Genomic DNA, 27,944 nt, shown 5'->3' on the forward strand with positions numbered 1-27,944 from the left:
CGTTGTATGGAGGTCATACAGGCACGTGGAGGCCACACACACTACTGAGCCTCATTTTGACTTGTTGTAAGGACATTACATCAAAGTTGGATCAGCCTGTAGTGTGGTTTCCCACTTTAATTTTGAGTGTGACTCCAAATCCAGACCTCTATGGCTTGATAAATTGGATTTCCATTGATTATTTTTGTGTGATTTTGTTGTCAGCACATTCAACTATGTAAAGAAAAAGGTATTTAATAAGATTATTTCATTCATTCAGATCTAGGATATGTTATTTTAGTGTTCCCTTTATTTTTTTGAGCAGTATACATAACCTAACTTTGCTGTTGTTCTGGGATTGATTTGCACTTTTCGCACCAAAGTACGCTCATCTCTAGGAGACAGAACGCGTCTCCTTCCTGAGCGGTATGACAGCTGCTGGTCCCATGGTGTTTAAAGTTGTGTATTATTGTTTGTACAGATGAATGTGGTACCTTCAGGCATTTGGAAATTGCTCCCAAGGATGAACCAGACTTGTGGAGGTCTACAAAAAAAACAGGTCTTGGCTGATTTCTTTTGATTTGAAGGTAGGCCTTGAAATACATCCACAGGTACACCACCAATTGACTCAAATGATGTCAATTTGTCTATTAGAAGCTTCTAAAGCCATGACATCATTTTCTGGAATTTTCCAAGCTCTTTTAAGGCACAGTCAACTTAGTGTATGTAATTTTCTGACCCACTGGAATTGTGATACAGTGAATTATAAGTGAAATAATCGGTCTGTAAACAATTGTTGGAAAATTACTAGATTAAGTAGATGTCCTAACCGACTTGCCAAAACTATAATTTGTGAACAAGAAATTTGTGGAGTGGTTGAAATCGAGTTTTAATGACTCCAACCTAAGTGTATGTAAACTTCCGACTACAACTGTAACTTTGAAAGATTGAGTCTGTGATTTTGTTGTAGGCAGAGCCAGAGCTCAACGGAGTAGAATTCTATTGGCGGGGGTAGCACACGAGCAGTCTTTTAATCACCCGCAAGTGAATGCGCTTTTCAGATCACAGTGCACGTTTGTTGATATTCTTTGCTAGTTAATGAGTTATTAGTCCAGTTATAGATAAGTATAGGTCAGCAATGGGGAGTTACTGCTTCCTACAAGAGCACAAAACCTGAAGGCTACATTTCATGCTGTATTTGAAAAGCCAGTCAGGTAAAAAGCTTATGTCTTAATTAAAGAGACAGATTTATATTTTGAGACAGACTTGAATTTGCAAATAAGCTAATAGGCAGAGGGGCAGCCTACATTGTCTAATATTCTGTGTGGTAATAATAATACATTTTATTTTGAAAAGTGATTTCTTGCATCATACAACACAATACAATGCAATTTACAGTCACCTAGTTGGCCCATGGTGTTACAGACCAAGTAAAAAATCATGAATTAATGTCAAGCCCTTCATAATGTAAAAACGCTTTAAAAAAGTATCATGCAATGTAGGCCTGCAATGAACACCACATATAGGCTACTGTAGGCTATATCATAGAAATCAAAAGCTATTTCCACGTGAAAATGTTATGGGATTTGCTCCATTGGTAGGCCTACATTATACTGAAATAGCCACAATAGCCTATTGGCTACTGTCTAAAACTGTAAGGGTACAGCTTCAATGTTCACTGTAAACGCGCCGGAAGTTGCACAAACTTCTCTCAAGTTTCCGACCACAAGGCCTAAAATTTGCTCAGTGCCCCCCAAAATTAGAGGGAACATTGCTCAAAATATATGCCATTTATCAGACACAATTTACAGTCATGCGTGCATACGTTGTTCATATGGGTGGTCCTGGGAATTTAACCCAAAATCTTGGCATTGCACATGCCATGCTCTACCAACTGAGTTACAGAGGACCAGCTGAGGCATGATGGGGGATATTGTTTCAGATTTGATAAATGCATTGCAGTCTCCACTTTTGATTCACTGAGTAGTTTAAAATATATATATGTTAGACACACTGAACAAATGTTCTGCCTTCTGCATTCATTAGTATTTTTAGTGTTGTGCTATACAGTACATCGCTGAACTCATGACACATTTATAGATTCTGCGCCTCTTGACCCTACGGCAGGATGTACAGTATCAGACCTCCCTTGTTTAATGGACTTACATTGTCATAGCAAGTTTATCTGAGATCTCATAGTCCCATACCAGGCTATGATAAACCAGCTCTGTGGGTTTACGCGGCTGCAAACATAAGCTCTTTTGTTCATAATTTAGGCAAGTGCATTTTCTTAATCCCTCATAAATTGGACAATGTTTGCCATTCTGGGCAGAGAAGGGTTACATTCTTGTTAACTTATCTTGCCACAGGCCCAATAGCACACAACACAACCCCTGGTCCAAGTAGAAGATGTCTCTTTGTCCGTTTGCCATCCTCTTAGCTGAGCAGCCCATGTCATCACAGCAGCTCCCACGCCTGCAATGTCAGAGGCTTGTAACTATGGGCTGGAAGGCTAGAGAGCAAGACCCAGTGCCTTGGGGCTACGATGGAACCCAACACATAGCGGTCACTTAAACACTCACAAAGTCTCTCTTGTTTTCAACGAAGAGCTGTCTTTCACAGATATGCATTCAGTGTTTTGTCTGGTCTCATCAACTTCCACGCTGTATCTCTCTCCCACTCTGTTCACCAAATCTCTACCTCCTTGACACATATCTTAACCCTGCATCTAAGAAATCAAAGTCCAAGGGAAGAAGGGGTGAATAAGAGTGTATACATCCCATCTGTGAAATGGTTTAAAGGCACAATCTATAAGGCTTTCTGCTGTTGAAGATATATACCCATTGATTTTTAAAGAATGTAATTTATAAAGCACATGCCTTATGAGCTTAGTACTTAGCTGTGTCTATGAATGTGAGATAAGTTAGGGTTTCCCCTGCCCCATCACACAACTGACCAAACAAGCTGGCAGTGGCAGGCGGTTTAAAATTCAGATTGGTCATAAAAATGATTTAATAGTCACCTGTATGCATTTTGTCCTTTGTGGCTCAGTTGGTAGAGAGCATGGTTACTGCAATGCCAGGGTTGTGGGTTTGATTCCCAGTATGAGAAATGTATGCACGCTCTACTGTAAGTTGCTCTGGATAAGAGAGTCTACTAAATGACTAAATTGGAAATTATGTTTGCATTTACTTTTTTTCACCCCAACAACAGTATAACATTACCATTCTTATGATCACAATGTACAGACCACAACTTCAGCATAAAGTATTTAAAAAATATGTCAGGTCTGCTCCTGCTCCTCCCCTCCGGTGTACGACATCGCCCGAGTACTAACCACCGGTCCTGGGATTCATCATTACGCACACCTGGCACTCATCATTACGCGCACCTGTGACTCATTATGATTCACACCTGGACTCTATTACCTTCATAATTTCCTCCCCTTTATATGTCACTCTCCCATGTTCACTGGTATTTTTCTTGTGTATCGGCGTTATGCCTTATGTTAGTGTCGTGTTCGTGATTTTGTTGTTTTATTAAAACGTTTCACCTGCTTCCGACTCACCTCCCCATCATTACAGAATAGTCCAAAGAAAGCAAACATCTGTTTTTTTGGGGAGATAAGGTTTTGCCAGGACTGGTGATATGAAACCTAATGGGGCATGAACCTCTCTTGTGTCCATTGACTGGTTTCTGGTCCAGTTTTACGCTCTAGACTGCATGGCACCAGGGCACCCTAATGTCAAATGTTCATGGAAATGCAAGATTAGTGACAGCCTGATGCATGTGAACACATGTCTCAAGTTAGGATAAGACCTCAAAGTATCCCATTTTAGGCAAAGGGGCTATCATCCAGACAACAGACAGTTTTATCATAGAGCAAGAAAAGGGTCTGCAGGTCACTAGTAGTGCTATGATACCCTACAGTGATTTCTGAAATAAACATAATAGTTACATTGTTTCTCTGATTAGAAGAATGTGAGGTGGTAATGTATAGTAAACTATACTTTAAATGACTTTAGTTGGAGAATAACATTAGTTCAATGCAGTTTGATAAATAGTCAAGAGTTTTTCCTCAGCAGTGTGTACAAGTAGTTATACACAGGCCAAGGGATCATGGCAGCCAGTGGCTATAGCCATCAATGTAAGCCCATGTGCTCTCTGTGGGTAGGTGATAAACCTCCATCTCGCGAAGAGGCTATAAATAAAAGAGGGGTAAAGTCGCTGTGGGGAGATGAGGAATACTGCTCTTCTTCACGTATGTGTCTTAACCCAAAGGTTTGGCTGAAGGAAAAGGACACAAAATGAGGGCGGAACAAAGACGTCCTCTACTATGTTAGCACAAAGAGATCTTTCTCTGGGTTATTATCGGTGAAGGTTCTGCCAGGCCGTAGGGCACTTCCCCTGCATGTGCTTCACCTCTCTATCTCTATCTGGTAGCCCGTTCCTCCACTCCAAGTCACGGTTTCCAGTAATCCCAACAAAGGCATCATACTGTTTAGGATGGAATGGTAGACCTTTACGTTAGTTAGAGCGGCTATTGACATCGCTTTATCTCCTGTGAGGATCCTCATAAATTTTGACTCACGGCTGCGCAGTTCTTTCACCAACTTGTTCACCTCCCATCCATGGAAGGGTTTTCAGAGCTGGCACTATTAGCACAGTCATTTTGAATACTTCTCTAGTCAATTACATGAGTATGTAGTTGGGAGACATCGATGGGGAAATATGCATGTTCAGACCAGCAGTTTAGTGTGTTGTAATGACTTGGCTTCTATCCTCATCTCTTTAGATTTTTCAGACAGAGAAAGACACATGACATTTTTTTGGTTTATACTTTGACCCATTCAGAACAATGTTTGTCTCTTTGACATAATGGTGTACAGCGCTGAACAGCTTAGTAAGCAGAAGTTCCTAAATTAGAAAGGACATTCTATGTTAAAGATATTAAGCTCCATTTTTCTTTTCAAGGGTTATTTCCAAGAATTACGTCTCGACTAGTGCAGCATATGGTGTGCATGGCTCGAAGGGCATGCGGAACTTAAAGATCCAATGCAGCTGTTTTTATCTCAATATCAAATCATTTCTGGGTAACAACTAAGCACCTTACTGTGATTGTTTTCAGTTAAAATGGTAAAAAATTAACAAAAATAGCTTCTTAGCATAGAGCAATTTCTCTAGCAACACATTTGCTATGACTGTCTAGGAGTGGTTAGAGTGGGAAGGGGAACACTGAAAACCAGCTGTTATTGGCAGAGAGGTTTGGAACTCTCTTTCTTATTATATTCTATTCTATTGGAACTCTCTTTCTTATTATATTCTATTCTATTGGAACTCTCTTTCTTATTCTAATCTATTGGAACTCTCTTATTATATTCTATTCTATTGGAACTCTCTTTCTTATTATATTCTATTCTATTGGAACTCTCTTTCTTATTATATTCTATTCTATTGGAACTCTCTTTCTTATTATATTATATTATATTGGAACTCTCTTTCTTATGCTATTCTAATCTATTGGAATTCTTATTCTATTCTATTCTATTGGAACTCTCTTTCTTATTCTATTCTATTGGAACTCTCTTTCTTATTCTATTCTATTGGAACTCTCTTTCTTATTCTATTCTATTATATTGGAACTCTCTTATTCTATTCTATTGGAACTCTCTTTCTTATCCGATTCTATTCTATGCTATTGGAACTATCTTTCTTATTCTATTCTATTGGAACTATCTTTCTTATTATATGCTATTCTATTGGAACTCTCTTTCTTATTCTATTCTATTGGAACTCTCTTTCTTATTCTATTCTAATCTATTGGAACTCTCATTCTTATTCTATTCTATTGGAACTCTCTTTCTTATTCTATGCTATTCTATTGGAACTCTCATTCTTATTCTATTCTATTGGAACTCTCTTTCTTATTCTATGCTATTCTATTGGAACTCTCTTTCTTATTCTATTCTATTGGAACTCTCTTTCTTATTCTATGCTATTCTATTGGAACTCTCTTTCTTATTTCCTATTAGATAATTTTGCACCTGATGATGACACCAGGCAGGCCAAAACTCCATCCTACCAAAACAGGTAGAAATTTCAGGTGCTCTTTTTAAACAGCTCTTAAACTGAAAGGGCATTATTATAATTTTAACAATTTCACAATATTATTACAACCTGTGGAAATATATATAAAACACAAGAAAATCACACTTTGGATGAGCCCTGGTATCCTCCCCCTGTCTCCTAACTTACATAACTCATGAGGGGCCTTTAACAAACTTGTACAATGGTTAAATAAACCTGGAACAAACATATTATTGTGGTTATTCGTATATATCCAAGGGCTACAATGTATAAAGGACGATTAAGACAGATGAATTACTGTATAGTGCTACTGGTCAAGCATGTGCCTTGTGGAGTCTTTCTAAGTTGTATTTGTGTTTCGCTAAGGGTTCCTTCTTCATTCTCAGTATACACAGTCTTTGTCAGGTAGATCTGATTGGTCAGTGGTGAGGGTGTGGTGTTAGCCTTTATTTAACTAAGGCAATAGACACTGATATGTGCGCAGTCTGCACACACGTGTATCTACATTCTGTGTGATATTTTAAAGAAGTACAATCAAGCAATACAATACTTTAATGTACCACAACTTGATTACTATGACCTGTGTGAAAGCATGTATGTATAGGCATCCACTGTATGTGCTTAAGGGTGCAAGGAGTGTCAATATAATATACTGTTGACAGGCAGCTAGAGAAGAACTAAATCTAATAGTAATGTGGGAAGAGAGAGAGAGAGAGAGAGAGAGAGAGAGAGAGAGAGAGAGAGAGAGAGAGAGAGAGAGAGAGAGAGAGAGAGAGAGAGAGAGAGAGAGAGAGAGATGTGCAACATCACACGTGTTGGCTCCAGGCATGACGCCTGCTGTATAACTCTAAATTACTGTCCCAGAATAATGGGCCAGCTTTGTTAGAATAGAATGGTCAGATGTGAGCTCAACATTTATGATAATAGATTTTGGAGGAAAGGGTGGCGGGTGTTTCTAATGAGGATTTTTGGAACGATTTGTGGATTAAATGTTTTTATTTATTTTTATTCTACAATTTTTGGTTGCATATTTCTCTATACTAAAAACGAATAGTTCTATAAATTAGCTAATACTTTCTTTGTTTTTTGCATAGTGGAAATCCCAGTGGGCATATAGACCCACACTCGGCTCATAGCTTCTATACACATGCAGAGACAGGCCAAAACCAGTCAAAACCAATGATCTTTCTATAGAAGGGTGTGAGAGTGAGAATATTCTCTGTTTATAGGAATCTTAACTGATTCATTTATATACAGTACAGTTGCCCCTTGTGTTAGATACAACTACTTATATTGTCTTTATTTATTTATATTTGACATGGTTTTGGAACCATGAATGTCTTCTGAAAACCAGATATAACAGATTTCACTAAGCAGTGTTGAACTTTATTAGCATACAGGCCTAGTGATCTGGATCAACTATTGAACTTTGGCATAGATTAATGTTCCTAATTACACAGTTATATTTGTTTCTGGTAATGTCATATTCCAGAGGTTTCAAGTCAGCAGTGATTCCATTATTGTGCCATGCCTTTGGCCCATTTTTTCTATTTTAACCCTAGTTGCCTCTTAAGTGGCAGACTAAGTAGGAACTGGCTATGACTTAGTTGACTAGTGGATCCTGGCACACCATTTGTGAACCACTCAGACTAGTGCTTAAATACTTAACACCAAAAGTTGGTAGGGGGATGGACAATCTGTTTAAAAATGCTGCTACATTTTGGGATTTATCTTTTCATATGCTCTGTTTGTAATGGAACAGTGGTGTCAATTGTATTCCGTGTTCTCAGAACAAATTATGTTTTATACTAGATGAGCGGAACTAAAGATGAAACGTTAGTTAGCCGTGAGCGAGTTTCAGTTTGGAGACTAGTAACCCACCAGCAGAAAGGGTCCTTTGTGAGACAGAGATGTTGACGTCAAATGAACCCTGTGAAGACATAAATTCTCAGTTTAACTAGAACAACACAACACAGGGAGGATGAGCCCTGGTATCCTCCCCCTGTCTCCTAACTTACATAACTCATGAGGGGTTTTCCTTTAATAAGTTCAACTGACCAAGTCTGTCCTGTTATTTTCATGTTAGCCCTGTGTCCACACAGTTGACTGACCAGAACAAGGGAATATCTGATACATACTATCATACAAATTACAATATGTTGGAGATGCTTGAATACAGCCATTACCAGGTGAGATGTGCTACTGAACAGTTTTTTTTGGTGTGGTTTTCTATCAGGATGCAGTATTACTATATTTATAGTATATTACAGTACTATGTTTGTTCTGAGAATTCTAATAATATAACAGAAATGTTCACTAATCAATGACAATGTCCTAACTGTGTTGTATAATTGACTGTCATTGAGTAATATAAATAAAGAGGTGTATAACTGGAGGCGCCGATTGAAATTATTCTGTCCATTGTTTCTGATTGTGTCACATCCATGTGTGTTGATCTTCAGGCATGCATTCTAGTCTGAAGATCAATCCACACAATGTCAAAGATCTGTATTGTGAGACAACATTTTACAAAGCCACATTTCAGTGGATAACTATGCGTTTCCATAGGATAAGATGACTACCTCAATACTGACATTGAATAAAACTGACTTCTGAAAAATGTTAATTGCCTTCCATGTCTCTCCTTTTCCCCCACCAAGGTACAGACGCATCTGGAGAACCCCACCAAGTACCACATCCAGCAGGCCCAGAGGAAGCAGGTGAGGCAGTACCTGTCCACAACCCTTGGGGGTAAGCCTGGCAGCCAGGCCGGCAGCCTACAGTGCCCCAGCCAGCCCCCGGAGCACGGGATGCCCCCCGGCCCAGGCAGCAGTGCCCCCAACAGCCCCATGGCCCTGCTGACCCTCAGCTCCAACTGCGAGAAGGAGGTAGGCATAACAGAGATGCCACAGAGATCCAATGTACCATTCACCCTGGTTTCTCATTTGGATTTCACAGTGGATTTATAACTAACTTCATGAAAATGGTAAACTGATTACAAAATACATGTAGATTTCTAGTATATCTTTCAATGTTATTTAACAGAACATTATTTTAATAAAAATCTGGCCCTACTATATAGGTTGGTTTCTAATGTGTTTTCCATCCTTATTACAGATGGATGATGTCATTGATGACATTATTAGCTTGGAAACAAGTTATAATGAGGATATTTTTGGACTTATGGACCCAGGACTCCAGGTTACTAATACAGTAAGTTGACATCCTTTACAATTGAAACAACTTTTTCAAGTGATGAGTGCAATAGCTACAGGCCCTACAACACATTTACTGAATATGAACTACAGATTTTTATGCTATAGAATATAAATATCTTTCTTAATTGTTGCATTGCAATTATTGAATGTTCTGTTCATTTCCTCAGCTCCCTGTATCTGGTAACCTTCTGGACATGTATGGAAATCAAGGGCTTCCCCCAAGTGGACTTGCCATCAGTAACTCCTGCCCTGGTAGCTTATCCAACATCAAAAGGGAATTCTCAGGTTCATGTTTTTTGTCTACTGGGTATAACACATTATAACACCCTCAGCAAAGCAGCTCCATGTTAATAATTTCAACCCTTTCAAATTAAAAATATTTAAACATGTTTATATTCAATTTGTGAAACCATTGTAGTGATATACTAACAGTTAAAGAAGCAAAGATGCATACATATTGTGTACAATTTGTAAAATGCATAAATATACTGTTAGCTATACATTAAATTGATCAAATAATTGACCAATACTCCAGCTCCTGGCATGATGCACGTACTGGACAATACTGGATCCTATGGCCAGTTTGACAACTACCAAAGGCCCGAGGGCTTTCCAGTTGGTACGTTGGCACTAGATTTTCACATTTTTAAGCCATTGTCATTTGAATTATTTTAATACATTTATGAAACTATTTTCATGGCGGCTCACTAATGTACCTGAAATAAAATGCCAATGGGAATTCATAATAATCTATCTCAGATTGGATATTTTGTGTATGTAATATGAAATGCAGCATTAAAGGTCTCTGTGAAGTATTTTGTGCATATTGAAAAATATAACACAATATGGATCTATATACTGTCTCAGTAAAATTGTAGCAAAGATAGCTAACATGAATGGTATTTAGCCAGAAATGGGTTGTAATCATCTTGAGTATGTATGGAATAGGACACCTTCTTTTGTCACTCAAAAGTGTTTCCCTTCCGCCCAAAAGCTGAGGTTCGAGCGATGGCCAAAGAGAGACAAAAAAAGGACAACCACAACTTAAGTGAGTTTCTATGGCAAAGAGGAGCAGTCAGTTATTTGGGATATTTTGAAATTGATATTTTTCAAGAGTTGATTTGCAGATCCTCACGATACTATAACTGATTCCTAATTTTCGTCTCTTAACACTGTAGTTGAACGAAGGAGAAGGTTCAACATCAACGATCGAATCAAAGAGCTTGGAACCCTGATTCCTAAGTCTAATGATCCGTAAGTAGCACAGTTTATACCACTTTTGGATACTCATCTTTTTTATCTACCAAAAATCTCTGGCTGCTTCCGGATGGCATAAAGGTTCATGTAGTTTAAGGATCAGCTGCTTAGTTGCTTATGCTTCATGTATGCACTGACTGTTGTCTCCTGCGGTCCCTAGGGACATGCGCTGGAATAAGGGCACCATTCTGAAGGCCTCAGTGGACTACATCAGGAAGCTGCAGAGGGAGCAGCAGAGAGCCAAGGAGGTGGAGCTTAGACAGAGAAGGCTGGAGCATGCCAACCGCCATCTGATGCTGCGCATACAGGTACGCCAGTCCAGAGGGAGCCAGTGAGCATGGTACAGGGGCGCCTTGAGGGAAAACCTTTGTACTTCTGTACTTTAATACTCCTTGGAATGTGTACTTTAATACTCTTTGTGGGTTAATGTGTTTTCTGTGTGTGTTTCTGTGTAGGAGTTGGAGATGCAGGCACGGGCTCATGGTCTTGCGATTCTGCCATCGTCTTCCCTCTGCTCCTCTGAGCTGATAGCCCGAGCCATCAAGCAGGAGCCCATCTTAGGAGACTGTCCCTCAGACCTGTACCAGCAGCCAGGTCCCGACATGTCCCCTCCCACCACACTGGACCTCAACAACGGTACCATCCACTTTAACGACAGCCCTCTGGATGCTGGTGACCCAGGGGTATATGGCTCCAGCAAAGCATCCACTAAACTGAAGGACATTCTAATGGACAACACCCTGTCGCCCATATCATCCAATGACCCCCTTCTGTCCTCAGCTTCCCCAGACACCTCCAACAGCAGCAGCAGGCGTAGCAGCAGCTCAAGCATGGAGGAGAATGATCATGGTTGTTAGCACTGCCCACAAGCTCAAATCACACTGACATTTTATAAAGTAGCCTTGTTATTACTGGAGCCAACGCTAGGTGCTGCTATGGCCTATTCCTTGAGATGCTTCCCTGCTAGCATCCAAAGCTGTCCTCCATACTCAGTGGATGAAGACAGTGGGATTTTCCCTCCCATTGTGTTCAGAAGTTTTGTCTTTTGTTTTTGTTTGTTTTACAATATTGTGTCTCTTTCTGGAATCAAATCTGGCTGTTCAGATTAGGCTATTCTACCTAAGGTGACTGCTGAGATTTCACTGTACTGTAACGTTCACTTTTCATGTGTGAATTATTTGACAGGAAGTGCACAATAACATGGCAAGAATGTATTACATGTGTAATATTTTGATATTTTTTTCATATCATGACCATTTGTTGAATTAGTTTAAAACATTTGTTTTGTGAGATATCATAGAGAAATATATATTTAGTTGAATACTTAAATTAACTGATAATAAAATTTCACCAAGATTTTAAGATGAGAAAAAACACATTTTTACCCTTAAATTTAGAAGCAATGGTTTGAAACCTACAATATTATTTGCGACTAGAAACAACTTTCAGGAACAATGAATACAATTTGAATGAATACAATCTATTGATGAATTTTGTTTCCGACGTGGTGATATCTGAAGTGAAGATATTTGTACAAAACAACACTGTAAATATACATATTTTGTGATTTAGTTTTTTGAAGTAGGCCTTTAATTAAGTATTAAATTGAAAGTGAATTCATTTTATTTTTATTCCCTTGGCTATCTCAACCATATCATTTAGATCATTGCTCTTACCCCGTACAAAGTTGTAATGCACATGAAGATAATGTTTTGTCCAGGTCAAACCAATGACACATATTTAGCTCAGAAGGAGTACCTGCAACCATTGTTTTTGAATGTCAGACTGCTGAATTACTATCCCTAATATAACTTCATGATGACTAATATCAATTCCTAATATAACTTTCCATAAGACCACTACATGGTCCTCTGTAAGTATTTCGTATTTTATTAGGATCCCTATTAGCTACTGCTAAATCGGCAACTACTCTTCCTGGGATCCCATTAATTTTTGTATTTTTATATATAACATAGGCTGACACTTTTTGCTAAACTCCGCTGACGGGAATATAGCACGTGAATATAGCACCTCAGCTAAACTGTGTCGCCCTTAACGGGTTAGCTGAGATATTGTGTAACGCGTTACAGTATCACCCATGAAGGGTTAGCTGAGGTATTGTGCCAGGTTTTGGACCTGCTCATGAACAAGGTCCCTGTGAATCAGATGGAGTTGTTTGGCTCCTACTCATATAAAATTAACCAGGATCAGAAGGAGTTGTTTGGCTCCTACTCATATAAAATTAACCAGGATCAGAAGGAGTTGTTAGGCTCCTACTCATATAAAATTAACCAGGATCAGAAGGAGTTGTTTGGCTCCTACTCGTATAAAATTAACCAGGATCAGAAGGAGTTGTTTGGCTCCTACTGATATAAAATTAACCAGGATCAGAAGGAGTTGTTAGGCTCCTACTCATATAAAATTAACCAGGATCAGAAGGAGTTGTTTGGCTCCTACTCATATAAAATTAACCAGGATCAGAAGGAGTTGTTTGGCTCCTACTCATATAAAATTAACCAGGATCAGAAGGAGTTGTTTGGCTCCTACTCATATAAAATTAACCAGGATCAGAAGGAGTTGTTTGGCTTCTACTCATATAAAATTAACCAGGATCAGAAGGAGTTGTTTGGCTCCTACTGATATAAAATTAACCAGGATCAGAAGGAGTTGTTAGGCTCCTACTCATATAAAATTATCCAGGATCAGATGCAGTTGTTAGGCTCCTACTTATATCAAATTAACCATGATCAGATGGGAGTTTTAACTAAGGTCCTTGGATTCTGCTGTGGCTTTCACCTCAGCCACCATGATCAGAATTAACAGACGTGATCTCAGCAACCTTGAATCGTGTAGTTTCCTCAATCTAAAGTTTCAACTTGATGGTTTCCACCTTAGCAACTTGTCTAACATTTCCACCTTCATTCCCCCACACCACATTCATACTCAGCAGCGTCCATCAGTACACACTTTATACACTTAAACCCAACATTCCATACATCAATAATACTTTGCTCTACTGAGGCAGGCCCTGATAACCTAATGTCACTGCACCAATGTTCTTTAAACAGCCTGAGAGATTCTCACAACCTCAGTTAGTCAGTGAGCTGAGCAGAGTATCATATCATGCAGAGCATGACCGAAGTCCTTAATCTACTGGCTTTGTTTACATTCTTTAAGCAGGACCTGATATTCTAATGCCAAGGGCACATATTATCTTTAACTTTAACCCAAACACCAGATGTGCTCAGGAGGGAGATGCTACAAGCTATTTAGGTCAGAGGCGTTGTGCCATGATTCACTGTAAAAGATAGCCCTTTAGTAAATACTGTAGGTAATGTAACCCAACACGTCATATTTAATTTAGTTTTAGTCATTTCTATGTCTATTAAGATAGTCCCCCCCAATTAAAAAAATTATAATAAATAAATATTTGGCTTGCCTACTACTTACGTACGGTGCTTTCAAGACAACTGGGACCTCGGGAAAAAACAAGGTCAAATCATGTCGTCAGTGACCTTCATGTCAGAAAGTAGGAGCTCTAGAAAGATGCCCTCAAGAAAAATAATTCCCAGTCGGAGCTCGTTTGTTTCGCGAGTTCCCAGTTGTCTTCAACACACTGAAGTTCGGAATCCTGAGGTTTCTGAGTTCCGATGACCAGTTGTTTTGAACAAGGCATTTAACTGCATAATGTGTGCTAATTGTACTATGTACTACAGTTGAAGTCGGAAGTTTACATACATCTAAGCCAAATACATTTAAACTCAGTTTTTCACAATTCCTGACATTTAATCCTAGTAAAAATGCCCTGTCTTAGGTCAGTTAGGATCACCACTTTATTTTAAGAATGTGAAATGTCAGAATAATAGTAGAGAGAATGATTTATTTCAGCTTTTATTTCTTTCATCACATTCCCTGTGGGTCAGAAGTTTACATACACTCAATTAGTATTTGGTAGCATTGCCTTTAAATTGTTCAACTTGCGTCTAATGTTTCGGGTAGCCTTTCACAAGCTCCCCACCAAAAATTGGGTGAATTTTGGCCCATTCCTCCTGACAGAGCTGGTGTAACTGAGTCAGGTTTGTAGGCCTCCTTGCTCTCACAAGCTTTTTCAACAAAATGTCTATATGATTGAGGTCAGGGCTTTGTGATGGCCACTCCAATACCTTGACTTTGTTGTCCTTAAGCCATTTTGCCACAACTTTGGAAGTATGCTTGGGGTCATTGTCCATTTGGAAGACCCATTTGCGACCAAGTTTTAACTTCCTGACTGATGTCTTGAGATGTTGCTTCAATATATCCACATCATTTTCCTGCCTCATGATGACATCTATTTTGTGAAGTGCAAAGCATCCCCACAACACAATGCAAATAGTCCGGGTAGCCATTTGATTACCTGTTCAGGAGTCTTGTCTTCCCTGTGGCTCAGTTGGTAGAGCATGGTGTTTGCAACGCCAGCATGGTGTGTGCAACGCCAGGGTTGTGGGTTTGATTCCCACGGGGGGCCAGTACAATATGAAATGTATGCATTCACTACTGTAAGTCGCTCTGGATAAGAGCGTCTGCTAAATTACTAAAATGTAAAATGTCTTATGGCTTGGGGGTAAAAACTGTTGAGAAGCCTTTTTGTCCTAGACTTGGCACTCCAGTACCGCTTTCCATGCGGTAGTAGAGAGAACAGTCTATGACTGGGGTGGCTGGGGTCTTTGACAATTTTTAGGGCCTTCCTCTGACACCGCCTGGTGTAGAGGTCCTCGATGGCAGGCAGCTTAGCCCCAGTGATGTACTGGGCCGTACGCACTACCCTCTGTAGTGCCTTGCGGTCAGAGGCTGAGCATTTGCCGTACCAGGCAGTGATGCAACCAGTCAGGATGCTCTCGATGTTGCAGCTGGAGAACCTTTTGAGGATCTGAGGACCCATGCCAAATCTTTTTAGTTTCTTGAGGGGGAATAGGCTTTGTCGTGCCCTCTTCACGACTGTCTTGGTGTGTTTGTACCATTCTAGTTTGTTCTTGATGTGGACACCAAGGAACTTGAAGCTCTCAACCTGCTCCACTAGAGCCCCGTCGATGAGAATGGGGGCGTGCTCGGTCCTCCTTTTCCTGTTGTCCACAATCATCTCCTTAGTCTTGGTTACGTTGTGGGATAGTTTGTTATTCTGGCACCACCCGGCCAGGTCTCTGACCTCCTCCCTATAGGCTGTCTCGTCATTGTCAGTGATCACTGTTGTGTTGTCTGCAAACTTAATGATGGTGTTGGAGTCGTGCCTGGCCATGCAGTCATGGGTGAACAGGGAGTACAGGAGGGGACTGAGCACGCACCCCTGTGGAACTCCAGTGTTGAGGATCAGTGTGGCAGATGTGTTGCTACCTACCCTCACCACCTGGGGGTGGCCCGTCAGGAAGTCCAGGATCCAGTTGCAGAGGGAGGTGTTTAGTCCCAGGATCCTTAGCTTAGTGATGAGCTTTGAGGGTACTATGGTGTTGAACACTGAGCTGTAGTCAATGAATAGCATTCTTACATAAGTGTTCCTTTCGTCCAGGTGGGAAAGGACAGTGTGGACTGCAATAGAGATTGCATCATCTCTGAATCTGTTTGGGCGGTATGCAAATTGGAGTGGGTCTAGGGTTTCTGGGATAATGGTGTTGATGTGAGCCATTACCAACCTTTCAAAGCACTTCATGGCTACGGACGTGAGTGCTACGGGCCTGTAGTCATTTAGGCAGGTTGCCTTTGTGTTCTTGGGCACAGGGACTATGGTGGTCTGCTTGAAACATGTTGGTATTACAGACTCAATCAGGGACATGTTGAAAATGTCAGTGAAGACACCTGCCAGTTGGTCAGCACATGCCCGGAGCACACGTCCTGGTAATCCGTCTGGCCCCGCAGCCTTGTGTATGTTGACCTGTTTAAAGGGCTTACTCACATCGACTACGGAGAGTGTGACCACACAGTCGTCCGGAACAGCTGATGCTCTTATGCATGCCTCAGTGTTGCTTGCCTCGAAGCGAGCATAGAAGTGATTTAGCTCCTCTGGTAGGCTCGTGTCACTGGGCAGCTCGCGGCTGTGCTTCCCTTTGTAGTCTGTAATAGTTTGCAAGCCCTGCCACATAAGACGAGCGTCGGAGCCGGTGTACTATGATTCAATCTTAGCCTTGTATTGACGCTTTGCCTGTTTGATGGTTCGTCGCAGGGCATAGCAGGATTTATTGTAAGCTTCCGGGTTAGAGTCCCGCACCTTGAAAGCGGCAGCTCTACCCTTTAGCTCAGTGTGAATGTTGCCTGTAATCCATGGCTTCTGGTTGGGGTATGTACGTACAGTCACTGTGGGGACGACGTCCTCGATGCACTTATTGATAAAGCCAGTGACTGATGTGGTGTACTCCTCAATGCCATCGGAAGAATCCCGGAACATGTTCCAGTCTGTGATAGCAAAAAAGTCCTGTAGTTTAGCATCTGCTTCATCTGACCACTTTTTTATAGACCGAGTCACTGGTGCTTCCTGCTTTAATTTTTGTTTGTATGCAGGAATCAGGAGGATAGAGTTGTGGTCGGATTTACCAAATGGAGGGTGAGGGAGAGCTTTGTACGCGTCTCTGTGTGTGGAGTACAGGTGATCTAGAATTTTTTTCCCTCTGCTTGCACATTTAACATGTTGATAGAAATTTGGTAGAACTGATTTAAGTTTCCCTGCATTAAAGTCTCCGGCCACTAGGAGCGCCGCCTCTGGGTGTGTGGTTTCCTGTTTGCTTATTTCCTTACACAGCTAACTGAGTGCGGTCTTAGTGCCAGCATCTGTCTGTGGTGGTAAATAAACAGCCACGAAATGTATAGCTGAAAACTCTCTAGGCAAATAGTGTGGCCTGCAATTTATCACAATGTACTCTACTTCAGGCAAGCAAAATCTAGAGACTTCCTTAGATTTCATGCACCAGCTGTTGTTTACAAATATGCACAGACCGCTCCCCCTCGTCTTACCAGAGTGTGCTGTTCCATCTTGCCGGTGCAGCATATATCCCGCTAGCTGAATATCCATGTCATCATTCAGCCACGATTCCGTGAAACATAGGATATTACAGTTTTTGATGTCCCGTTGGTAGGATATTCGTGATCGTACCTCGTCTAATTTATTGTCCAATGATTGCACGTTGGCGAGCTTCACATACAGTATGAACCGAAAAGGATAGTCTGTAGCCTCACTCAGTGACATTTCGTGCTCTTGTTTTGGGCTAACATTAGATAAGTATCTAGCATTTGGAACAACGTATTTTGGAATAAACTTCAGTATACCCTAAGCCTACGCATGTATCAATTGAAGAGTCACCTGAAGCTTGAGAGGAATGGGAGATGCAGTAGACTGAAAAGAGGAATAAAACTACTTCCTAATCATGGCCTCTAAAATGGCCGTAAGGCGTGCCTCCCTGGCAGTCACCTCCTTCTTGCGCCTCCACATCTGGACCCTACTGGGAGGGAGACAAGCCCACTCTGCACCTTGGGAGGATGAGGAGATGATGATCGATGGGGTGATGGAGTGGCAGGCCCTGCAGTGCCTCATCCATCACAGTATACCACTTACAGACTGAGGCCTCTCCTCCCTCCGTGCTGACTCCAGTGGAGGGAGCGTTCAACTCCTGGAAAATATGGAAAAGGATAGCGTTCAGTGTCAAACATACTACATTGTTTTTATGTATATCTTTTTTTTCTCCTTTATTTAACTGGGAAAATCAGTTAAGAACAAATTCTTATTTACAATGACGGCCTACCGAAAGGCCTCCTACGGGGACGGGGGCTGGTATAACATCCAGGCATTTAAAGCATGCTCGATTTTCGAAAATTCACATACTATAAAACGTTATATTTCCTCATACTGAGAATGCGTCATTATTTAAATTTTTACCAACTATTGGGTTATTTCGGTTGAGCATCCCCATATCCCCATGGACCATATGTTTGACACGCCTACCCCATACTGATTTGTATTAGTGGAGCTCTGTGAACAATTAGGGGCCTTTAATTTCAGAAAGATTAGTGGTAGTTTCAGGGTGTTTTCACACTTACGTAGTCCCTTTCAGACAATTTTTGTGAACACAGTGTGGTTCACTTAAAACGTTTTTGCAGTGTGAACACTCCAAAGGAACTCAGAACCCTCAAAAGACCATTTCGAGAGGTGGTCTGAGTTCGGTTCACTTGAATTCCGTGGTCCAGATCTCTTTTTAAGGACAATGTGAACACAAAGCTCCCCAGGTTCGCTTGTCATTATTCCCGCACCACACACTAGACTACTGCAACACCATTTCCCCTAACATTTCCCCTCTCACATTGGTGCCACAAAAGAGAGAATATGATCATCTGCAGGGAAAAACGTGCTGTTTTTGGATAGGCCTATTGATTAGCGATTGTCAAGGATGCACAGAAATTCCAAAATATGTTTTTAGTTCAGATTATTTGTTTGCAACTTGTGATCTATAGGCTAAAAACGTTTCATAAACTGTTTATTCGATTGTGGGGTTTGAATAGTGTGAGAAGACGCCAACATAGGGTACAAAATCTGTTCTAGCAGTAGCCTACATTGGGTGTACAATTGTCAGTTATAACATTATTTAATATGCAGTCATTCTTCTGCTATCTATTCTGTTACCAATAATATTTACATGTTAATAGTATCTTCTGGTTACAATTATTATGTCAAATTTTTTAACTAAAGGCAATCTATTAGCTTACAAAATGTAAGTAGGTATATCTAGCTGTCCGATAACACGTTCTAATAAAATGGCTTGTCCTGCACTTTGTAAAAACCCAGAGCGCACTGAGTAAATGTTGGAAAAAGATATTGGTTGCTTTTGAAACATAGCAATGTGAATGCAAAGAGGACTGAGCACTTTTGCTATTTTTACCCCATAATTCACTTCAAAGGGGACATGGATCAGTTCTCTAAAGAGGACTGAGATCGGTTCTTTTAAAGAGGACTGAGATCGGTTCTTTTAATGAGGACTATATGTGAAAACACCCTAAAATCCATTCATTGAACCTCAGTATACAGTTGAAGTCTGAAGTTTACATACACTTAGGTTTTTCAACCACTCCACAAATTTCTTGTTAACAAACTATAGTTTTGGCAAGTCGGTTAGGACATCTACTTTGTGCATGACACAAGTAATTTTTCCAACAGTTGTTTACAGACAGATTATTTCACTTATAATTCACTGTATCACAATTCCAGTGGGTCAGAAGTTTACATACACTAAGTTGACTGTGCCTTTAAACAGCTTGGAAAATTCCAGAAAATGATGTCGTGGCTTTAGAAGCTTCTGATAGGCTAATTTACATAATTTAAGTCAATTGGAGGTGTACCTGTGGATGTATTTCAAGGCCTACCTTCAAACTCAGTGCCTCTTTGCTTGACATGGGAAAATCTCAGAAAAATGTTTTACCTCCACAAGTTTGGTTCATCCTTGGGAGCAATTTCCAAACACCTGAAGGTACCACGTTAATCTGTACAAACAATAGTACGCAAGTATAAACACCATGGGACCATGCAGCCACCATACCACTCAGGAAGGAGACGCGTTCTGTCTCCTAGAGATGAGTGTACTTTAGTACGAAAAGTGCAAATCAATCCTAGAACAACAGCAAAGGACCTTGTGAAGATGCTGGAGGAAACAGTTACAAAGTATCTATATCCACAGTAAAACGAGTCCTATATCGACATAACCTGAAAGGCCGCTCAGCAAGGAAGAAGCCACTGCTCCAAAACCGCCATAATAAAGCCAGACTACGGTTTGCAACTGCACATGGGGACAAAGATCGTACTTTTTGGAGAAATGTCCTCTGGTCTGATGAAACAAAAATAGAACTGTTTGGCCATAATGACCATTGCTATATTTGGAGGAAAAAGGGGGAGACTTGCAAGCTGAAGAACACCATCCCAACCATGAAGCACGGGGGTGGCAGCATCATGTTGTGGGGTTGAGGTCAGGGCTTTTTGATGGCCACTCCAATACCTTGACTTTGTTGTCCTTAAGCCATTTTTCCACAACTTTGGAAGTATGCTTGGGGCCATTGTCCATTTGGAAGACCCATTTGCGACCTAGCTTTAACTTCCTGACTGATGTCTTGAGATGTTGCTTCAATATATCCACATAATTTTCCTGCCTCATGATGACATCTATTTTGTGAAGTACACCAGGTTTTGGCTGAGGTCTCGGGCTTGGCTGATTTCTTTTGATTTTCCCATGTCAAGCAAACAGGCACTGAGTTTGAAGATAGGCCTTGAAATACATCCACAGGTACACCTCCATTGACTCAAATGATGTCAAGTAGCCTATCAGAAGCTTCTAAAGCCATGACATAATTTTCTGGAATTTTCCAAGCTGTTTAAAGGCACAGTCAACTTAGTGTATGTAAACTTCTGGACCCACTGGAATTGTGAATTAGTGAATGATAAGTGAAATAATCTGTCTGTAAACAACTGTTGGAAAAATGACTTGTGTCATGCACAAAGTAATTGTCCTAACTGACTTGCCAAAACTGTAGTTGTTTAACAAGAAATTTGTTGAGTGGTTGAAAAACTAGTTTTAATGACTCCAACCTAAGTGTATGTAAACTTCAGACTTCAACTGTATTTTGTACAATATTAAAGTGCATTGCTCCTAAATAAAGTGTTTGTAATTGTGTATTTAAGACACAAAAAGTATTCATTTCATAAATGATTTAATGAGAACATTTGAGACATCAAAAACATCAATAGCAATACAAAGTCATCATACAAAGTTTTGAATTTCCCTTTTTGTAATGTAGTAGTAAAACTGTGAGGGGCCGGTATTGTTCAATAGGACAAGACAGCGCTTGCAATTTTCTATCAAATCAAGTCAACCTGAACAATCAACAGCACCAACAAATATCAGCTACAACAACTGATGAGCATTCTAGATATCTGTGTCAACATGTCAAGCAGAAATGCCACATCCTTGTTTTAATCAGTTAAATCATTCAAAGTAAATAATCTACAGTAATACAAAAAATGTGGACTAGTTCGGGTCGCTTGGTCGCAGCTCATCACACCACTTCTCAAACGCTCTGTACAGGGTGTCATCACCTGTGTCATTATAGATCTCTACAGATGGAGAGAAAAAGGAGATTGTTAACACCAGCTTTGAAAATATATGCATTTTTAATCTTTGTTAATGTGCTGAACTCTAGCTGACAAATACATGTCTGTCTCTTTACCCGCATGCCCTAGGCCAATGGGTAGAGGCATCCTGACCAGCCCACCAGAGTGTTTCAGCCTCTCACAGAGTGAGTGCTGCACTAGTGCCATGGTAACGTCCTGGTGCCACACAGGCAGCTCCAGCCCCCCCATGCAGCCTATAATCCGCAGCTTCTCCTCCTCTGTCATGAGGCCTCTCTCACGGGCCACATAAACCATGTAGGACATATCGATGTTCACCGCCTCTCCGTGCAGCAAGGAAGGGAGCACCTTCTGCAATAAGGTCAGCGTTCAGTACTTTATCCATGCACAACTCTCTAGAGTGCAGTATTACTCGTAGCCACACTGTTTATTGCCGCTAACTAACACAAACAGGTGTGAGTAAACCTGACACCATGCTCATCTGGCACATAGTTACACTAAAAATGGAACAGGAGGTGACAAACATGACATGATGACATATTGATTCAAACCCGTTTACATACAGTAGCTCATGGAGCTATTTGGCTTTGTGGTTATTTAAGGTGAAGCGGTATATAATTGGTTGTACTGTACCATTTCCAGCTCTGGGCTGATAAGGTGACCAAAGTCTACCAGTCTGTCTAAATCGTCCTCCCACAGGTTGGGTGCTAGCTCCTCGAGCATGGTTTCTATGGCCATGCGTGTGGACACGGAGGCAGCATCTTTGTTGTCCCCCTGAAGACCGCTGTCAGACTGGAACTTGGAGTCCAACAGGAACCGGCCGTTGGTCTCCAGAAGCTCAAAGAGACCTCTGTGTTTCATCAAGGCCATCTGTAGAGCACACATCTACATTACATTTACATTAAATACCAGTACATAAAACCAGATCTACAGAGCTAAATGAGCATCAACATGTTCTCCAAGACTGATGATGTACTGTATATTGTTCTCTACAGTATAGTATACAGTCAGATAGTACAGTATTGTATCTTAAGTTAATGTACAGTCCAATATCTAATCCTTATCTGTTGCTGTCAGGCATTGACACTGTACCTTTAACATTTCAGCCAGCCCATTGGAGATGTGTCTTCGAGAAACAGTTTGAATGAAGGAGCGGTCTAGGAAAGCAGCCACCGGGGGTATGTAGCCACCTAGCTTATTTTTACAGTTGGCAAAGTTCACCCCAGTCTTTGCCCCCACGCTGGCATCGACATAAGAGAGCAGGGTGGTAGGGACACGGATGTAGGGGGTGCGTCTCCTGTACAGGGATGCCGCCAGGCCCACTATGTCCAGGCAGACTCCTCCTCCGATGGCGATGATGGGCTCTGTGCGTCTGTCCAGGGAGAACTTATGGACCTCCTCCAGGATCCTCATCACCAGCTCCATGGACTTGTTCTCCTCGGTGGTGGGCAGGGGCAGGATCCTGTAGAGAACATTATGGGCCTCAAAGTAGTCTGTGAGCTGGCAGCCGTAGAGGTTGTAGACGGTCTGGTCCATGACCACGAAGCGCCTGAGGGGCTTGGTGCTGATGCTGTTCCTCAGGGCCTCCAGCTGCTGGGGGTCCCTAATGTGACCCAGGAGCAGGGTGTCGTTGCTGGGGTCCAGCAGGCCCAGGGACTCAGTCACCTTGTAGGTGAAGATGATAGGGCTGACCACTGTCCAGGAGGTGCCTTGCTCCATGGTGCTCTCATAGCTGGAAAACGTGCTATATTTGTCAGGTTATTTTATGTACAGTACAATATGTACATTAAATGTTTAGAGAACAAAGCCTGGGGATAAATGTAAATTCACACAATTTCACTTTCTGTGGTGGTAGCTAAATAAAGTGGGAAAATGTGTTTGCAAATTACTATGATAGTGTTGTGATGGCTGGATAAACAACATTATGGCATCTATTCACATGTTGAAATAAATATTTACTTTCAATCACTGTCATCCACTGTCTACTCAGGGGCCTTGTGTTAAGAGTGTCCGTCCTAAGGTTGGGAGTTCAATATCCGCAGGGCTGGCATTATGGGCGAGTCCTAGAGGGCTTTGCCTGCCCTACCGTACCATCCTTGCCCGTCCAAATAAAATATTGAAATATTGATAATTTATTTGACCGAGACGCGCGATAACAGAAAGATTCAACAATCTCAGATAAAGCATCCGAGCGAGCGAAACAGCACCCCTCTGTCTCTGTATGTGTAGACCATGTATCTGATGCTGTCTGGACAAAAGGAGTATGGCATGTTATACTTTTTCTGTCCAGACAGCATCAGATACATGGGCTACACGTAGTAATACAGAGCGGTGCTGTTGCGCTCGCTAGTTTCAGCAGAGAGGAAGAGGCCAAGTGAGAGGGCTCTCTCGTCAAAATATGTCCTAAATAAACCCAATGCATTTCTATGGGCATAATATGCAGACCTAAGCTTATTGCCTGCATTCCCACCTTTGGGACAACGATTTGCATTGTTAGGGTTGAGACATGAGCATCTCGTCATTATACACAGATCTCTGGCTTCAGCCACTTGTGAATTAGAACGGAAAGTTGACGTGTGCACAGTGCACTGTTCGGATGCTGGCTTTCCCTAAAGTAAATTGATGTTTTGCCAAAATTATATAATTACTCCAGTCAAAATACTTTACCAGAGAGCTTGACTTAGCCATAGAGGATCATTAGCTTCTTTAAAAAAATGTTTGCTGTGGATTATTTCAAATCACAAGTGCATAGGCCTATGCCTATTAGGAAAGCCTGCAATTTGGGCAGAGCACGTGGCAATAAGCCTAGCTGATTATTGAGTTGCGGCTGTCAGTGAAAAGCATGTAAAATGTGAAGATAATGTGTCTTGAGTATAATTTAAAATGTTGAGATAAGAAGAAGGGGAGGGGTGTGTGGCGAAGACATGCTTAGTAAATGTACCGTTAATCCCCGTAATTTGGTTACATTAATTTACCATTCTCATTCTAAGAGTGCAAAAGTTGTTTGCAGAGTTCACAACCTGCTACACTTGTGGGAAACAAGTTTTGGTTTATTTCATAACCATCATTTAGGAGTTTTGTCAGAGAGTGCTCCATGTGAGCAATGAGCGTGTGTGTGGTTTCTCTGTCCTGATAACTTTGAGGGAGAGCAAGCCAACCTGCTGAGTTGATACAATGTTGCACTTCACTAGCTATAGCTCTAGTCAAGACAGATAGAAAGGGAGCCACACAGGCATGCAATTGAAAGAACCTGCATTTTATCAGGATAGGTTCTAATGTTTTTATTTGTTGGCTTTAGGCCTATGTATTTTACTGCTGCATTGGCCTATAGGCTATCTCTGAGTTCCATGCGCTCATTTCTTTAGCCGCCAATGGATCACGGTGTAGGCTATCAATGTGTTCATTTGGCAAATGCTGGTGCTCTTGCATTAGTTTAATTTTATCTTTTCGATTTTTACCATTTTAATTCATATTTGTATGATTAACCACGTGACAATAATTTTGAGAAACTAAAACGTTACGAAAATGCACATATAAAAATAATCATAACTGGCATGCAGATAGGTAAAATTGTAGGATAAATTGTAAGCTTCCACAAACTTGAAACTCACTAGCTGCCTTTGGTCTTCATTATAACAGCCATTAACAAAATTCAAAACACCGGAAGTCCCATGAAAAAAAGGGCCCATCCAACTGAAATCAAATGCCTATCCAACTGATTTGTTCTGGTGCCGGCCCTGGATCTCAGGCTTATACCAAAGACTGTAAAAATGGGACCAGATGAGTCTCTACTTGGCACTCAGTATTAAGGAGATAAATTGGGGGTAAGGCCCTGCGATAGACTAGTGTCCTGTCCAGTTGGTGTACTTGTACATCAAGATGCCTCACACTACAGAAACATAGGATAGGCTCCTGGTCCTATGAGCCATTCCGAATCACACAAGCCAAGGCTTGTGCAAGCCCACTGGGCACAAACGTCAGTTCAACACATCTAGTTTTGATTTACATTTGGTTAGTTGTCAACTAACGTGAATCCCAAAACAATTTCATCATGCCATTGGATTTAGGTTAAAAGTTGGTTGAAAAAATTCCTAAATTCCCTTATTGATGACTTTTTGAAAATCCAATCAGTTTTCCACGTTGATTACACGTCATCACATTGAATATTTTTGTTGAAATGACGTGGAAACAAGTTTTTGCCCAGTCGGAGGCTACTTGTTTTTTTACTGAAAGTCTAGCTAGTGGGTCTAATAAAATAAAGCATGTTAACATCAAGAAAACTAATTTAGATGTATGATGATAATGTGCACAAACCTTATATTTTGCATAACGTTTTAATTTATTTTGAATCAATTGCATCCCATAATTATATTTTAACACAAGTTTTACTCACATTTTGGCAGCTGATACTCGACCCTTTATATTTTTATTCAATTTATTTCCCGATTTACGTTTCCATGTGCCCTTGACTTGAACTAAGTGAAACTCATTCTTCTTTATTACTGCAATATTGTTGCATTCCAGTGGCTCTTCCACATGTTTCTTCCCAGTGTTTGCATCAAGCGACATCTTGATATATTTATGTATTGGAAGCTAATGAGTGACCGATGCAGAGACAAGTAACCTAATGGAGCATAATGTTCACCTCTCATTACTCTCTGTATATATATATATATCCTCGACAGCAGATCACTTCACTTCTGCCATGGGAGGAGCAAGTATTTCCAGTGTGCTTATGAAAGTGTAGCCAAAACCAGTGTGTAGCACATGCCCCAGCATGATCGTTACACAATTTTGTGACGTAATGAAACTATAGAATTATGTAAAGAGGGATCCCCCCACACCCACAATAGGCTATATAATTAATTAGCCTACATTTTTTTATGTAAAAAATATTAACGCTACTTAATAAAAAACTACTGACTCCACATCAATAAACATGTCACGGACCATTTGTAATTGTATTTGATCACACATTCTGTATGTTTATATGTCAAGTATTTTTTATTTCACTCAAGAAATAAGAGAAGCAAGATAAATTCATTTGTTAAAGATCCACATGTATTGCAAAGTTACATGTGCAATTTTGGGATACTTGACTTCTATGAGGGTTATGTATTTAGCCTACTGAGGGAGCCTACATCAGACTTGCTTCTTGTGCAGAAAATGTGCTATCAGTCACTGATGAACATGAGAAAAAGGCTTTGGATATTATATATATCAGCATTAGCCAACCTCTTTTCTGTGTGTGCCAAATTGACTGTAAGAAAAATACATTTTAGTTTAGTTTAATTGTGGTATGTTCAATTACGGAGCCTCCTAGGCTACTTAACATACTGGACACAGGTATGCAACAGTTACAAGACAAAGTATTTCTTTGTGGCAGTGGATGGATGTTGTCAGAGGTCAACCTGACTAGCTACTGTATAGAAACACATTCAATTGACCATTTTTCATCTGAGCACATCTGGTGAGTTCATGGTGTTCTGTTTGAAGAGTAAATATACATGTAGCATCTTAATTTGGGGCAGCAGGTAGCCTAGTGGTTAGAATGTTGGGCCAGTAACTGAAAGGTTGCTAGTTCAAGTTCAATCCCTGAGCTGGCAAGGTAAAAATATGTTGTTCTGCCTGTTCTTAGGCTGTCATTGTAAATAAGGATTTGTTCTTAACTGACTTGCCTAGTTAAATAAAGGTTAAAAAAATAATAATAATAACAATTTGAGCCAGTTCGCTACAGCAGGAAAATAAGCCTACAGGAAATGTGGATTATAATTCATTGGCATTTTGATACATTTTTTAAGGGAAAATCAGGTTTGACATTTCAAAGTGGAAATTACAAACTTCAGAAGGCTTTTTAAACCTCAAATGCACTAATCATTTCAGTAAAGTTGTCCAGCAACAGGGTAATAAAATTAAGACCCTACACCTGAAAATAAAGAGTAATAAAACGTGGAGCTGACAACAAAAGCAGATGTCAGTCTAGGATGAGCCAAGATCAAAGGTTTAAGATCAACTTTTTTGTAGAGTAAATGTATGATAATGGGAAATAAGCACATTCTTGAAGTAAGGTGATCGTTCATGTCTTTTCGTATTGAGCTAAGAATCCATTCTATTATATCATTTGAATGATTTCACATTTTACATGGCTCATTTGAACTCTTCAACACCTCATGACAAAAGTGTAGACATGATGGAAACAAGTTGTATTTTTCTTTCTTTACACAAGTGGCCTTTTTAACGTGTGGATGCCTGAGCTGGACAGATACAGTGGCTTGACT

General features: G+C 40.6%; 2 protein-coding genes across 3 annotated transcripts in view; one reads left to right on the forward strand and one right to left on the reverse strand.

Annotated features, from left to right (window-relative positions):
• The window catches only part of LOC106565743 (microphthalmia-associated transcription factor), a 29,040-nt gene extending 16,879 nt beyond the window's left edge, over positions 1 to 12,161 (forward strand). Inside the window, exons 1-9 of one of the 2 annotated variants that reach the window (XM_014133195.2) lie at positions 7,080 to 8,255; positions 8,727 to 8,954; positions 9,184 to 9,279; positions 9,452 to 9,569; positions 9,820 to 9,903; positions 10,279 to 10,332; positions 10,463 to 10,538; positions 10,702 to 10,849; positions 10,997 to 12,161. In XM_014133195.2, coding sequence (XP_013988670.1) covers positions 8,223 to 8,255; positions 8,727 to 8,954; positions 9,184 to 9,279; positions 9,452 to 9,569; positions 9,820 to 9,903; positions 10,279 to 10,332; positions 10,463 to 10,538; positions 10,702 to 10,849; positions 10,997 to 11,398 — 1,239 coding nt within the window. In that variant the 5' untranslated portion in view covers positions 7,080 to 8,222 and the 3' untranslated portion in view covers positions 11,399 to 12,161. Of the gene's footprint in view, positions 1 to 7,079; positions 8,256 to 8,726; positions 8,955 to 9,183; positions 9,280 to 9,451; positions 9,570 to 9,819; positions 9,904 to 10,278; positions 10,333 to 10,462; positions 10,539 to 10,701; positions 10,850 to 10,996 lie in introns of those variants that run through there. The other variant, XM_014133193.2, reaches the window with a different exon arrangement.
• Positions 12,162 to 21,231: 9,070 nt separating this feature from the next.
• LOC106565742 (2-epi-5-epi-valiolone synthase-like) lies at positions 21,232 to 26,389 on the reverse strand. Its single transcript, XM_014133192.2, has 5 exons — positions 26,060 to 26,389; positions 22,759 to 23,398; positions 22,300 to 22,536; positions 21,765 to 22,017; positions 21,232 to 21,651 (listed from the first exon to the last, which is right to left on the reverse strand). The coding sequence occupies exons 1-5, from the start codon at positions 26,233 to 26,235 to the stop codon at positions 21,566 to 21,568; spliced, it is 1,392 nt and encodes a 463-aa protein (XP_013988667.1). The 5' UTR covers positions 26,236 to 26,389; the 3' UTR covers positions 21,232 to 21,565.
• Between the last annotated feature and the right edge of the window lie 1,555 nt (positions 26,390 to 27,944).

Source organism: Salmo salar, chromosome ssa12 (assembly GCF_905237065.1).
Source record: "Salmo salar chromosome ssa12, Ssal_v3.1, whole genome shotgun sequence".
NCBI lineage: Eukaryota > Metazoa > Chordata > Actinopteri > Salmoniformes > Salmonidae > Salmo > Salmo salar.